The 15,684-nt window shown below is 49.5% G+C and overlaps 3 protein-coding genes across 3 annotated transcripts; 2 read left to right on the forward strand and 1 right to left on the reverse strand.

The window, feature by feature from the left end:
- Positions 1-3,512: 3,512 nt before the first annotated feature.
- On the reverse strand, positions 3,513-4,468 carry P174DRAFT_23870 (uncharacterized protein). The gene is made up of 2 exons (XM_024821425.1): positions 4,302-4,468; positions 3,513-4,236 (listed from the first exon to the last, which is right to left on the reverse strand). The coding sequence occupies exon 2, from the start codon at positions 4,137-4,139 to the stop codon at positions 3,585-3,587; it is 555 nt and encodes a 184-aa protein (XP_024687221.1). The 5' UTR covers positions 4,140-4,236; positions 4,302-4,468; the 3' UTR covers positions 3,513-3,584.
- A 4,752-nt stretch (positions 4,469-9,220) lies between these two features.
- clcA (putative C6 finger domain protein) lies at positions 9,221-12,857 on the forward strand (the record flags this gene model as incomplete). The annotated part of the gene is made up of 8 exons (XM_024829421.1): positions 9,221-9,583; positions 9,616-9,619; positions 9,652-9,788; positions 9,885-9,997; positions 10,063-11,505; positions 11,566-11,646; positions 11,709-11,911; positions 11,965-12,857. The coding sequence occupies 8 exons, from the start codon at positions 9,221-9,223 to the stop codon at positions 12,855-12,857; spliced, it is 3,237 nt and encodes a 1,078-aa protein (XP_024687222.1).
- A 1,314-nt stretch (positions 12,858-14,171) lies between these two features.
- Positions 14,172-15,463, forward strand: P174DRAFT_447230 (short chain dehydrogenase/reductase family protein; the record flags this gene model as incomplete). The annotated part of the gene is made up of 3 exons (XM_024828649.1): positions 14,172-14,188; positions 14,249-15,317; positions 15,367-15,463. The coding sequence occupies 2 exons, from the start codon at positions 14,172-14,174 to the stop codon at positions 15,282-15,284; spliced, it is 1,053 nt and encodes a 350-aa protein (XP_024687223.1). The 3' UTR covers positions 15,285-15,317; positions 15,367-15,463.
- Positions 15,464-15,684: the final 221 nt, after the last annotated feature.

Below are 15,684 nucleotides of genomic sequence, written 5' to 3' on the forward strand. Positions count from 1 at the left end.
CCGTCTATGTCCGGCGCTTAGACTTACTTCTAGCGAGAATCCATATGCAAGTTGAGCATCACCACATTTACCAGTATGCGAGCACGATATCTACGTTTCGGCAGAGCACCTAGAGCACACGCGTTCATCATCCTTATGCATGTTTAGATGAAATCAAATCAAGCTAATTAACCTGACGCAAGGAGAACCGAAAGACCGTCAACCGCAATATATCTGCAAGTTATATCCCCTTACATGCGGTATATCATGTATGAAGGCTGTGTGCAGTACGCAATCATTCCAAATATCTCCTGTACTCAACATACGTAGAGCTATAGACAGTGCAGTCAGCTCTATGTGCAGCTTTGCAGCACACAACTTGTACTTACTCTACGTCCTGCGGAGCAAGGAAGTAATAATTGTCATGGCTGCGGCTATGGCCGTCTACCCCCTGAAGTCGAATAGGAGCACGCAGGACCACCCCGTCAGCTTCCACCCACTCCCGAACCCGACCCAAAGACAGACGAAGCCATGTGGTGCGGCTTTGTCCCACGCGGCCCAGCACACCACATTCACAATCACATTCGCGTCTGTGCTGAATGCTCGAATCCGATACCCAGAACTCAACTCTCAAGACCCAAGACCCAGGAGTCGAGGCTAGAGACTACAATCCCTGGATATGATGCCTCCCAGGGATTCTCCAAATCAGTCACCATGCAGGGAAAAGTGAGGCTCCGGCGATCATCGCCTTCGCCTCGGTTTCTCGTGTTCGTCATCTATCTAGGTCCTATAGTCGTAGTTGCGTGGCTTGAGCTATCCAACCTAAGGAGGGGGAAATGATATCCGGTTCCATTCACATTGGAGGTGTTTTATGTCTTCGGGGTTTGTGCGGGGTTGCCTTGTGATGATCGTCGCCTGTACCTCCCTATTATCATCCACTTCGTTCCTGTGAGTTCTGATAGAATAATCTAGTACTCTAGTTCAATAATGAAGACGAGACGAGAGCAAGAAAAGGGTGGTACGAATTACGAGATCATCGAGGTCGGTTTTTGGGCTGACTCCAGGACACATGGTGCCGATCAGGGGCTGGAGCATGCATTTCCCGTACTTTATACCCTGCACTGAGGGTTCTATCTGGCCAATCTCTGCAGTCATAGCATCAGAAGAAACTCAATATAGACGGCAACATGGTAGCACCGTACTTCTGCGCGGTGATCCAGACCAGTCCATCTGTGTGCATTGCAAGTTTGCAACTATGGTATTGGCTCTGGCTCGGAGCTAGACTACTGTCTTGTCCTTCCTGAAGAAGTTTCAGCCTTTTGATTTCATGATTGATTTCACCAGTGTATGGCCTGTGGGCCATAGCCTATGCAGCTGGTCCTGACGCTGGATGGTAAGGCTAGAGCGCTTGGTCCATCTGTTGATCAAAGTGAGGATGGTAAGAGTACGCTTGGGCCATTGGCGGTGCACAGTGCGCAAGAAGTATCAAATTGAGCTTCTCTACCTTACTCCATACTGACATGTTCCATGGTTATGGTAGATAGTGTAAGGACCAGGGTATTCACCTTGCCATGTCGCCGTAAGGTAGCATAGATGAATAGCCTCGGAGTCATGTATATCATATCTAGACATGCACCTCATATATTATAGCAAGCAGGGACGGACAAACACCGGAACAGTATTTGATTACTGAATACTGCAGAGGTACGTAGGTTGAGCCGGAGTACACCGTGCTTTTTGTAAAATGAACATGTCAATACGGTTACATTCGGGCCACAAACCCCTCACGCCTGTCGCATTGAACAGTGGACAGTAGAAAGTGACAGAATTCCATTTGAGTGATGAAAATGTGATAGATCAAGTGGCTTGAGGGACCGCGCTTCGGGTCCGGGCTGACTAGTAAGTATTGGGGGTTCTTGCGGCTAAGGATAAAATCTCTAAATACGGAGGACCACTGTAGCAGAGTGATCAGCACGACAAATGACAATAGTCAAAACTACCGTACGGAGGGAGTGCGGATATGACGATCATTGATTCTGGCCTCTTCCACAGATGCCGTTACTGTCATAGGGAATGGGTTACCCGCGAAAGCATGTTGAAGCCTCCCGAGCCCGTCAACCAGGTCGGTGGATCGATGACCGACGTGAGGATTCGGGGGTAGGTCACCCCATTACTGCAACTGCAAGGTATTAATAATATCTAGTTACCTAGTATCTAGAGTAGTCGAGTACGCAATGGGCTGTGGTTAGTCCGTAGCTACAGCCTATGTAGTCCATGCGCAAGCCAGCTGCAGAGGACTCCATACTGCGCAACTGGTCAGTTTATACATCCCACCAGATAATCAAATATGCTCTCGGTCAGCAGGAAATCCTACTCAGTTTCAGATCAACAATCATGGAGAGCTGTTGCTCATTCGCCTCTCCTAGAAGAGACAGTATTTAGATACATGGTCGTCGGAAACCTTGACCATGACCGTTCAGGTTAGACCATATGCATGTCTACATATACAGCTAGTGGCATCTACCACATCGAGAACGAACTGCGCAATTGATAATAATATATCGCGCATCAAGACGCTCTAAATCTCTGATAGATATAGGTGTTGATTATCTAGAGCCGTGAGAATGATAGATTGCTTCACCTGCTGCGCTTCCACCAGAGCCTCAAGGGCCACAACTTGACGCTCTCCAGAGATAGATACATATCTGACATCCGATGCAGGCTATGCACATGCAGCGGCATGATCAAGCGATCCGAGCTCTTGTCTCAACTACCGATCAACCTCTCAGGTGTCGCAAACCATGGTTCATCAGTCTGATCGGTCGTTTTGTGGTTGCGTTTGTGCACTCTGTAAGAACATGCAAATGGTCAGGATGGGACTAGGACAGGTGACTGATCGAGTCAGGATGACAGTAAGGTTCACCTAGAAAAGGGAAGGTAGGATTGTGGAGAGTTAATCATTATGAGGGGTTACATTCATCAGTCAATCTGGTAGTCCATTCTCCATAGGAGTCGATAGGTCATATAGGGTGATTGCGGAGTATGCTAGAATACCCCGTCTCATAGTGTTCAGTCTGTTGCGCATTTGAGATAGATGTGCGCCGTCCATGTGTCGGGTTTTACTTCCATATGCAGCTAGATATGTTCACGGTGTCGAAGAATAATGCTGACTGTTCCTCTTAGTATCGTGGCAGTACTCTTAGAGGATTATTGACAGGGTATCTGTGTCAATGATTAGGCTTAAAGGATCAGGCCAGCTCCTTGGGCCATGATTCGGACCTCTATTGTCGAGAATGATAGAAGCAAATCCTTCTGCGCCAAGCCATAGGCTATCTACCTGGGCCCAATTTGTAGGCGGGCAGCGGGCTGTCCCGCTGCATCACACTTGGTACGGGGCAATTGTGGCTCCCCTAAATAGTGTTGCTGATGAATATCCAAAACTGGGGATGAACCAAGGTTGAACCGGATGTGCTCCAGCTACTCCAACAATCAACATGTCAGCGTGTCCACGGCTCAATTGAGCATCCTGTCTCGGTCTTTGACTCGCTGACCCGCGTCAGTCTCAGAGTTATCCGATACATGGCCAGGACTGATGAGAAGTGGCTCTAGCGTCCAATGGCGGCGCAAGTCTTGTTCCTGAGTCCGGAGACCCAGATAAAGATTTTGGTTAAGCAATAGCCGCATTTCTCCCGTTGATGTGCGATTAGCCGGTAAGCAGCGAGGGAAGCGACTTGATGAATATGCATCTTTCCAAAGACGTTTGCATCCCAGGAAATGCGAGTCAGTTGAGTTGCTATAGCATCAAACAAAGTTAGTATCGCAAACACGGTAGTCGTAGTGATAGCGGTAGTGCTAGTTAGCAAGGATCTCAGGTTGAACGACAGCATGCCAGCCTCTCCTTCTGGCAATCTCAGTCCGTGAGGTAGGATACTCGTAACACCGGAGCAAGAGCCACGGACAAGGACAACTAGGCGTGGCAGCATGAGTAGAGCTAGAGAGCTCTCTACTTGGTTGCACTGCTGGTTTACCCCATGCAGATCCGAGCCAGCAGTCCGCCACACTGGGGTCCTGAACAGGACAGGGCTATCCCTTGCTTCAGGCACCTGACCATCCTCCGGTTCTGTCATACATACATACATTGCAGTATGCATGTACATCATCCCCGCAACATGGACGTCGGACGACGGACGCTTCCATTCCCTTCATTCTGACCCGATGCCTTGTCCGCCGTTCGGGTGGGTACTGTAGATCTTTGTCCTGTGGGGTATTTAGTTTTCAAGCTTACAGAGAAGGAGGCCTGAACCGAGGGCTGTACTACATACTCTCTGTTCGGGCAGAATTTGATAGCATTCATCCTTTGCAGTAAATTTGCGTCAAGTCGCCTGTACTGTGTACATTGTTGAATATGTACTGGAGTGTTAGAAAGTTGTGGACCGCCTGTTTCGGCTGAATGGTCCAACCAACAGATATGATGCTACCAACCGACGGAGGTTCCAGGAGACGGGATCATGGAATTTTAGGCAGACGATCCACAATTCGATCAGTAGGTAATTTCATCGGGACCTGATGAGAACTAGACTGCATCATATCAACCGGAGGCAGACACAGGTAGAGCGTAGAATATCATATGAGAATATCGATTGATTCAGGAAATCATTTCCTCGGGAAGATCATCAATCAGCTGGAGTGATCGACCATAGTTGGACGTTTGATGACGATAAGGATATGTAGCATCGTAGAATAACATCGTAGGAATGAAACTTGTTTCTGGTGTTCTACGTTCTCCCCTGATCACACAGAACCACTTTGGTAGCGAACAAAGGAGAAGTGGCAAATGCAATCAGACCATGTCTTTAGACCTGTTGGTCTATCAACATGTCCTAGACTTCGCGCCTCTCCTATTTTCCGAAGACAAGATGATCCTATCAGGCTATTCACCGTTCTAATGAACTAGGGATTTCTCAAAGGATTCAGTTCCATAGAACTCCGGTTTGACTTTATGTGCTCAATTATGTCTTCAAGTTTGGCGCCCAACACTTTTGAGTGCGCTGTGGAGCTTTGACCGGGCTATCATTGCTCGTTAAGCGAGGGGCGGCATTCATTGCACTACGGAGGCGCAAAATATTTACCTGTCAAGTGATGTTGAATAAGCTCTGCAAATACTAACTGCTATGAGCACAGCATCGAAATCTACATCTGCCTTGCGGATAGAGAGGAACACCCCTGTCCTAACCTGAGTTCCACTTTCAGATGTTGTTTGCCGAACGTAACCCGAGATCTGAGATGGAGCCAATCCCGCGGTGAACCACAACCACAACCACTGCCAGAACGCGTGACACCCGTTCCCGTAACTTACCGTCTCTTCTTTCCCCGTGGTTGGCAAAGAGTGGTTGTGCCTGAAAATGCGGACGGAACCAGGGGACAGCTGGCAATTTTATTTTGGCCGGGTTGCAGCGCGTCAAATTATAAACGGAGGGATGATTCGGCTCTGTATGGCAAGTAGATGGTGGTATGGATCTGGGAACTGATGCTGTGTAGGTACTTGGCGCTCCATACAACAACATTAGAACCCTACTGCAGCAGCCACGGAGCAACCTGATGATTCTCACCGTCTTCTGCGTGGGGCATTTATGCAGCACACTTTCAGGGTCGCATCATGCATTCCTTCTTCTCTGCTGTTGTGGGGGCCCTCCCCCTTGGCTCGATCAGTATCAGTATCAGTAGGAGTATCCATCAGAATTATCTGCCTATCAAGTCAAATGTTTATCAGAATACCGGAGATAGCTGTGGATATCCACCTTCGCTTTCTGAAGCAATCGCTCCATGAAGCTGTAGTTTAGACTTCAAGATTGAGTTTTACAGGTCGATGGAGACGAAAATAGGGAGCCCCCTTGCTAGTCAATAATAATCAAAATGACTGACCGCAAAATGACACAAAAACGAATTTTCCTAAGGTAGGTGGTAATGATCATTTGATTTGAATGGCAATTGGCAGTTTTGCTGTCCAGTCAGATCATCACCCAGTAGCACACTTGGGAGGAAGGACGTCAACCGTTCGATCCGTGGCTCCATCAGCGCCTGGGTACGTAGTCTAACCCGAGTCTCCTCCATTCCTGGTCTGATCTCTTAAACAATGTTTGATTTCGGCTGATGGTCATGCTTGCTGATCGAGAATAAAAATGTTAAAGGCAATGATGAGCAAGTCATGGATATTGACGGAGTATATTCGGGAATTGGCCAAGTGTGTCTAGCGCCCACTAATGGATCCCGCCCCCTCCGAAACTTGGGTATCAACAGGACCGTTTACCTTAGGTTCTTAGGTATCTACCTTCACTCTAGTCTATACTAATTATCCTCTTACCAACCTCATCCCAGATGGTCGGTTAGGAATAAGACTTGCTCTGCAAACCCAATGCCGATAGTCAAAGATGAAGAGCTGTCCTCAAACGGTGCGGGAACATGTCCCCTCCAGCCCTCCGTCCTCTTCACTCCATATCTTTCCTACCTACTGTCCATGTGGCATATTTCAGACAGCTCATGAGCTACGCCGTAAATAGTGGCGGACCCTCAGCTACAAAATAGGAAATTGAAAGAAACTCAGATTCGGAAAACGTCGCGGAAACTTTAATCGTTATCTATTTGCAGGCTATTCAGGAGACTCAGAACGAGTAGATCGATATATGGGAGTACGGAGTACGGAGTTTCTCTAATGCTTCTGGTGGAAATGAATTAGAATTATTATTATTATTATTGCGTCCTTCAGCCCGCCCATGATCCCGCACATCAGCAGACAGCTTCGCTCCATAGCTTCGGTTTTTCCATTAATATTAGTTTTGTTAGGCTCCACTCCGTAGAAGTAGGTATTTGCATTTCCACGCTATTTATTTACCTTATCATCATGATTGCTCTATGTTTTATTTTATTTTATTTTATTTCTTTTCCCCCCAGTGTAGCAGTCAAACACCTCAGGAGAGCAAAACCGAGACAGCTCCCAGACCTGGAGGCGTAAAATAATGAGGAACCCCAACAAGGACCAAAAACGATCTGTCAATTCTGGTGGCTTGTGTTAATACATGCGAACCAGGATCCTGGCTCAGGTTACAAGTAAGAAGACCCAGTCAGTCAGAAGGACGCGCGCGTCAAAAACGAAAGAAAGAAAAACAAAAGAAGATCAAAGAAACAAGAGACACGCAGAGAAAAGTGTGCCTTTCTAGTTCTCTGTATTTCTTTAGAGTCGGAGGTTCATTACCTGGATTATTATCTATTTACCTCAGGTACCTAAGGTACTACTACTTACTGACATTCCCTCCACTCAAAAGAGATCCTGAGCCAACCGAATCAACCGAATCAAAGGAGAAGAAGCACAGCTATTAAGGCTACTGCTATCAAGGAGGGGCATTTTCTGGCATCCTTCTATGCCATCTCCTCATCAGTTTTTTGTCAGTACCAAGAGCACCAACAACATCTCGACGGCCACATCTACTTTCTCTGATCGCTTTCCTTCGATCTTCTCCGTCGCAAATCTACGATATTCACCTTAGACTAAAAAGGCTGTTACTGCGATTCCATGGTGAAAGTGTGGAACTATTGAACAGTCAACAACACACCCGCCATTTCCAACCCCCTCCTTCTATCTTGATCACGGGGATTATCGATCCTTCATCCTCACTTCCATTTTCCACCTTAATAATCATATTTCCGCCCCTCGAGTCTCCAACTCCTGCTCCATCCAAACCGGCCTGCCCTTTTGGGGCCATCTCCGCGTTTCTTGAGCATCAATACCGTTACCATTTCCATTCGATAAAAATTTGAGGTGATCGTTATTATTATTATTCGATATTATTATTATTTTACTACATCATTATTATTTTTTCCTGGAGCTCTCCCTTCCCGATACCTCAAGCTCTGCCACCATTTGCTCGATCGACTCTTGACACAACCAGGGCGACCCGACAGCTTGGCTTACCTACCTAGCTAAACAGCTATCCATCTCCCGAAGGATCGGAGTGGAAAAAAAGGCAAACCTCTGGCGTCTCCATTCTATTTGAATTATCCTTTCTGGATGGATACCTAGTCTCTTCTTGTGTAAGTGTCCCATGATTCCATCATCATTTGTTTTCGATCTTCTCATCCTTTTTGCCTGTTTGCTTCTCTTCATTTTCTCTTCATCCACACTGCATTTCATTCACCGAGGTGGGTTGTTTCTGTCGTTATCACCATCGTACTACCTTACCATCTTTCAGTTCTTACTGGCTTTTGGACTGTGCCAGATGGATCTATGAAGTTACCGATGTGTACTTTCTTCTTTTCCCCGTCTTTTCCCTCCAAGCGGAGTCAGTGTGATTTCTTATATTATTGATGCCACCACATGTACCCCCAATCCTCCACCCTGGTCAGCTCTATCTGAAGCTACTAAAAAAGTACCTTCTTCCCCTGCCAACAGCTTACCAGGGTCAAGTGCCCACTGCAATTAGTGTGGCCGCAGATCTCTTGCTCTTCTCTCTTCCCCCGTTGCACTATAACAGGCTTGGTACCTTTGAACGGTCCCGGCTACTGTGCATCCGCTTTGCTTTTGCTGTCCGTTCCTGCTATCCTTACCCATCTCCTTGGGTATCCCGTTGCATTAGCCTTCCTTCGTCCTCTGGCCGCTCAATTGTCATTGCTTCGATTATTTTCTTGTCTATTTTCTTGCTTCATTTCTTAATTCTCTCCTAGTTAACGGATTGCTGGCTCTTCCTGGATAGCTATCGGAAAGCTATTCCACCGTGCCTTTGCGCGTTCGTAACTGCCATCGCCCGTCAATCAATACTTTCCCCAAACTGCGCCTTTAACCGTTCGATTGCATCGTTCGGAGCTACTGGTCGCAAACGCTTCAAAGGAAGATATCGATCGAAAAGAGGGACGGAAAGAAAAAATAGAAGATTGAAACGCGCAACGCAGACTATCGAGAGCTAAAAGAATTTACCGGCTGAATTACCTCTTTCGGGAAGCTCTTGAGCTTTGTCCAACTCTCGCTGTCCCTCCACCCCACTCGCTCACTTGACATTGCACATTGTGATTTCTGCGGGACTGCAACATGTCCTCATGACTGTATGACTGTCGCACTGAACAGACCGTTCGTAGCGGATTCACGGCAACCTGGAGTCACCGGCCGGAGGTGCGGACCTACCATTGTCGAAATGATTGGAACGGACGATAAGCCACAGGCGCTCCCTCCTTACTCCGGCCCTCCCCCCCTCAAATGCATCACCGCATTCCTCCTGAGGCGGCGCATGGCCTGGCAAATGCGCCGGGAGCATACGATCAGCCATGGCGCCCCTACCCACCGTCCTTCGAGCATCATCACGCCGAGCAGCGACGGGCCTCCAACCCCCCTCAACCTTCCCTGCCCTCCCACGGGTATCCTGTCATACCGAATCGAGAGTTGCCTCAGTTGCCTCCCGAAGGGCCGTATGGTCGGCCAAATAGTTTGCCTGCTCCCAGTCTCACCCCGACAGAGTCGCATCCGCCTACTTTTCGTCCTATGAATGGAGCTTCGCACGATTCCATCCCCCATTCAGCACCGACGCATCCAGTCCCTCCTCATTCGGCGCCCCCGACTTTCGTCCGCGGATGACATATCCCCCTCAGGAACAGAGCAGTAATGGCGATGCCCCCCTCCCCCTCCTCCAGCCCCGCATACGATGCCTCCAGCTCAGTTTCCGACGCCGGTCCCGCATATTTCGCATACTCCTGCTCCCTATGAGGCGAACTATTACCAGAATCAAGCCTTTGGTATGCGTCAGCGCAAGGCTGCCCGGGCTCAACAGGTAATTGACTGTCTTTTTCCATGGCGCAGAGAAACGAGACTGCGCGGGATACAAAAGGAAATAGACTAACTTTACGTTCTTTCCATTGTCTAAAAGGCCTGCGATCAGTGTAGAGCAAGAAAAGCAAAGTGCGATGAAGGGCGGCCCGCCTGCAGCCACTGCAAGGAGAACAATTTGATATGTGTCTACAAAGAAGTTCCCCCTCACAAGTGCGTGACCTGCCTGACTTCTGTCCTTCAGTTGGTTGGTTGTCGGATACTGACCCTCAAGATAGACAGGAAAAGGCCACCCAGCAGATCTTGGACAAGATACAATATCTGGAAGATAAGCTTGACGAGCGTCTGACGCATTTTCAAACGGTACAGATGGAACATGGGATGACGCTAAGTAAGATTTCCAACGAGGTCGGATTGAAAGAGCCGAAAATTTTGGCTGTCAAAGATGCCGCCCGATCAATGCCGCCCAAGCAGACACTTGATAGGTTGCTGAAACCAAGTGCTACTGATATTTTGCTTGAGTCAGAATCAAAGAATGGAGATGGAATGCAGCAGTTGGATTCAAATGATCCTCCAGGGCAGAGTTATGTGGAGAGAGAGGACGGTGAGCTGTCCATCCCGGTGGAACATACAACGGCTGCCCACAAGTTGCTCTCCTGGCCATCAATTAGGAATCTACTCTATCCCCGCGAGTACGACGAGGATTATGTGATGAAGCTTGAAGAGCAGCGTGGCTTGATTCGCGTCTATGGCCGTGGCGAGGGCGCCGACACAAGTGAGGATCGCATGTCGCCAACCCCATTAACTAGCTCGAATTCCAGCAGCGGATGGGATGATAGTCACACGCACCGAGCATCGCCGAGTAGTCCTTGGACGCAGAGCTCTCATCCCTGCGGTTTCCCGCAGAAGCTTCGAGACAAAGGGGTTGACGAGTTTGGTACTCTATGGGCCGATCCGGACACCATCCGTCGCTATCATCGCAGTTACCTGGAGCACATACACAAACTTCATCCCTTCCTCGACCAGAGTGACCTGGATAAGAAGATCGAAATGTTCATCAAGTTCCATTGCTTACCGAAGACTTCCGGATCGACGCCTACAGGGACAGGCGACATGCCCCGTGGTGCAAAAAGAAAAAGGTCATGTGATACTTTACAAGGTGCAGCGTGCGATTTTCCAACTTCCGCTGGCGTTAGGACGGAAGCAACGAGCCGTCGCATCGAAAAGTCAATCGACAATGCTGTTCTCCTTCTCGTGCTTGCGCTGGGCAGTATCTGCGAAGTGGGAGCACCAGTCCCCGGTCCTGTCACGGATAACCCCCCGGATTTTCGCAAAGAATGGATCCCTGGCCCACCCACCCGGAGCGTCCTATCTCCCGCTGGATCTGACATGATTATTCCAGCGCAGGGGAGCTTCTACGCACCGCACGCTGTCCCGTCTCCCTCGCCTGTTGACGGTCGGAGAAGTGTCGGAGGGCGGTCAGCGTCGTCAGGTCGAGACGTGCCTGTCAATCGACATCTCAGAAATGTCGATGTCATTCCAGGTTTATCTTATTATGCATATGCCACGCAGATCCTGGGAGGCCTTCAAGGGGCCAATGGCTTGCTTCATGTTCAAGCGGCTTTGCTCGCAGGACTTTACGCCGGGCAACTAGCGCATCCTTTCCAGAGTCATGGATGGATATACCAAGCCGCTCGCGCTTGCCAAGTGCTCGTCCGATCGTAAGCTTTTGTCTAAAACCGAACTGAACCCTCAAGGTGACTTGCTGACTGCAGTACCAGGAAACGCTATGACCAGATGCAGGACGGGCCTATGAAAGACCTCTACGATTTTGCGTACTGGACCTGTCTTCAGCTTGAGAGGTATGCTTGTGATGGTGTCACTGTCAGATCTAGCCTGCGGGCCCAACTAACTCCATATATAGTGATATTCTTGCAGAACTTGATCTCCCCGCCAGTGGCATATCTCGTGCAGAGTCACGTATAGGTCTACCAAAGGGACGCTTCACACTTGCTTTGCCAAATGAAATCTGCGCGCCCAGTACCATGATGATGTTTTTCTATTCTGCCCAAATCCACCTCCGGAAAGTCCTTAACCGTGTCCACACCGATCTGTACAAAGTTGAGAGTAAGGCACCCAAGACCATATCTCCAGGAAAACTGCTAATAATATCTCTATAGGACAACAAGGCTCCAACAATGCAAACCCGGGCAGTGCTACCAATGCCGCTAGTTCTGCGAGCGCTGTCAATGCTGCAATCGCCGCAATCACAGCTAATCCTTCCAGCAATACTACAACCACGAGCAGCTCGAGCAACAACCGATGGACCTCAAACGTGCAGGAAATTCTTAGCATGAATCTCGAACTGTGGCGAAATAGTCTTCCAGAGATCATGAAATGGAAAGACACTGATCCCCCCTCGGACGACATAAACGTTGCTCGTATGCGGGCCAAATATTACGGCGCACGATACATCATCCATCGTCCTCTTCTATATCATGCTCTGCATTTTGCTGGACTCCCCAATCCCAATCCAACTGCCGCATCAGTCGAGTCACCCGCCGGATCCGTTCTCTCTGGCCCGAAATCTCAGCAGGTTTCGCCCTCATTACCGCATAGTCAACGGGCTTCAAACATGGCACGTCTGTCGAGCGATATGGGCATAGCGGTCCATAGCGCCCCCTCTTCCTTTCAAGGAGGCTCGATGGGCACCATTGCATACCGAGATCTACCGCCTAAGCTACGACGAGCCTGCAAAGTGTGCATCGACTCTGCAATCTTGAGTACAGAAGCCTTTGATGGAATCGAAGGTCGTCCGATCGTGACAAATATCTTTGGAACTGCTCATGCGCAATTCGGCAATATGCTCGTGCTGTCTGCGACCTACATGTCCTGTCTCTCAGAGCTGGTGGACCGAAATGTGCTCGAGAAACTTCTCAAGCGAACAATCAAATTCCTGTTGCAAAGTCGATATATCTCCCCTAGCCTTCGAGCCGATGCACGGATCCTTACCGAAATCTATGAGAAGATTTTTGGAGAGCCCGCCACGAGTTTCTCATCTGCCTATAGCTAGGTTCATACAGCTTCTCGTATTGCTGCTTGAGGGAAGACCGCCTCAGATCATCGCCTGCACGATATCCTCGCGGGTCGCCTGGAAAGGTAAAGCTCGTCACCAAAATGGGGCTTCTACAAACACCAACTATCCATTCTATACCGATCCTTCGAATCTATTTTGTTTTCTAGGACATATCGACTCAAACCTCTCTCTCTCCCGTCCTTTGTCCATGCTCTTTTCTTCGACCCGTGACTCCCTTGCATATTCTGATGTCTGACATGGCACGGTTCATATATAACATACATACATAGGTGTCTTGCACGGCGGTTCTTTGTTTTATTATCATTCATTCTTGGACAGGGATTCAAGACCTTGGGTTATTCTTTTTGATTTAATTTGCTGCGCATTGGGAACGGATGGGTGGCTACCTGAAATTATTCTGATCATATCGGCATTATCTAGCCTCGGATCTTTTTTGTTTGGTTTGATACCTTGTTCCTCCTTGTTGTTCAAACGGCGCTGGTTACACCTTACCATTGTGACTGGAACTGGGTACCTATGGGAGGGATAGTGTCGTTGCATTTTCAGCGAAGCAGGGTTGATGGTCGCCAACAGACCTGGCTACCTTCATTCTTGGACAGTTGGACGGCCGAATATCGCATGCGAGATTGCTCAAAGTCTAACAGATGATGTCGCCAATGGCTGGGGATGGAAGTGATGGTGTGCGACTTTCTGCCGTATTTGGGTGTTATTTGGGTCATTGTCTTCATTATAAGAGTTCAGGTTAGGACCTGTTTGTCGAATAGCCTACGTTACGCATTCCAATAAAGACTTGCGTCTCAGGAGCACTCGCCGTGCGTGATGCACAACAGGGACGACAGTGTGACTGTAGAGATGATGGAAAGACTTGTTCCTGCTCGGAGGCTATCCAAATTTTACTTGTACAACGCAAAATTCGGCAAGGTAAAAAGTACCCGTGACCAGCGAATTACACCAATTATAACTGCCAATTGTAGGACAATCGTTCAATGGACGCTGAATATCTAGCATTTAGCAGTAGCATGCCATTGGACAGGGCAGCATTGGCGAGGGACGTAGAGCCCGCCTCGGCTGCTTCTGAAGCTTTCCCCGCAGTCCCTTGCTTGGACGAACAGCAACAACCATCATGCTCCGGCTCGCCTATATATGCAGGTCACTCATTAAGGAGGTCATGCTCGGGATCAGAGGATCCAAGGGGCCGTTGTCCAGCATGATCTGATTATTAGATGGTCTGCATCTTGAAATTAGAGGAAAACACTTTCATTGATTTTTTACTATGGTGACACCAAGAAAATGGCTCTCACGCGAAGGTTGGTCTGAATACTTCACATCCCAGATGTCCACTGTTTGCTAGGCTATTGGTCCTAAAGGAGCGTGTGCTCTCGGAGGATAGGATTCACTGCCGATGTCTTCGGAAAATGGATTCAGAGCACGCTTCTGAGTCCCTGGAAGACGCTCCCTCTCCTGCTGCTGGCCCAGTACACCGCGAAGGGCCACCAACTGGCCCTCGAGCACCCGCGATTCTTCCAGGTCCTCCAGCTCCTCACCTTCCTCGCCGTCCTCCGCCGTCTGAACGCCTGGCTTAATACCCGGACCCTGAACAATGGCGTCTCGGACCGGTTCGACTGGAATCGCGAGGTGGTTGTGCTGACGGGTGGCAGTAACGGGATAGGCAGACGGATCGCGCAGCTGCTTGGGGATCGGGGCATCAAAGTCGCCATCCTGGACATCCACCCACCCCAGGAGGACCAGGGCCGTCTCCCGCCCACCGTCCGCTTCCACAATTGCGACATCACCTCGCCCTCGGCCATCGCGGCCGCCGCTGCCGACCTCCGCGCAACCCTAGGCGAGCCCACCGTCCTCATCAACAACGCTGGCGTCTGCAGCGGCAAGACCATCCTCGGCGGCACGGCGGCGGACACCCGCATCCAGTTCGAGGTCAACACCCTCGCGCACTACTGGCTTGCGCGCGAGTTCCTGCCGCACATGGTCAAACGCGACCACGGCATGGTCGCCACCGTTGCCTCGCTGGCGGGATACACCACCACCCCCAATATGGTCGATTACTCCGCCACCAAGGCTGCGGCGATTTCCTTCCACGAGGGGCTGGCGGCGGAGCTGTTGATGAGGTACCATGCCCCGCGGGTGCGGACGGTGCTGCTCACGCCGGGATTCACGCAGACGGCGCTCATTGGGCGGTTAACTCCGGAGGATACGTGGTTTAATCCGCTGCTGCAGCCGGAGACGGTCGCGGAGCAGTTGGTGAGACAGATCCTCACGGGGAATAGTGGGCATGTTGTTGTGCCAGGTTCGTCAGGATGGCTTGCTCGGAACGTGAGGAGCTTTCCGCCTTGGTTCCAGCATTCTGTGAGGTCGTGGTTGGAGAGATTGATGCGCGCTGATTAGAAGCTGGGTTACTTTATGACTTGCTTGAGCTTGGTTGGTTGCTTGGACTGTTTGGTCCGCTTCTCTAGCTGATGCTGTCTAGGGCTGAGTGAGACTTTTTAGTAATCAGTGTGCGACTACTGGTTGGACAGGGCGTACTTTAGCATTGTGCTTTTAATGGAACAAGTCTGTGGCCAGGTTGTTGCAGCTATGGGAGAGGCCTGCAATGAACACCCGAGGCGGAATCTACGTTTCTAAGTTCAGGTAGCCACAAACCTCGAGTGATAATGAGGATGGCACGAATGACACACAGAAGGATTGATTAGGTTCCACCATAGCAATCTTAAAATCAGTAAATAAATTGTCCACTTCAGTCCTCTGTAGCCACACATAATGTGAAAAAAAGAAAATTCATTACCAG

This window comes from Aspergillus novofumigatus (genome assembly GCF_002847465.1).
Source record: "Aspergillus novofumigatus IBT 16806 chromosome Unknown P174scaffold_1, whole genome shotgun sequence".
In the NCBI taxonomy this organism is placed as follows: Eukaryota; Fungi; Ascomycota; class Eurotiomycetes; order Eurotiales; family Aspergillaceae; genus Aspergillus; species Aspergillus novofumigatus.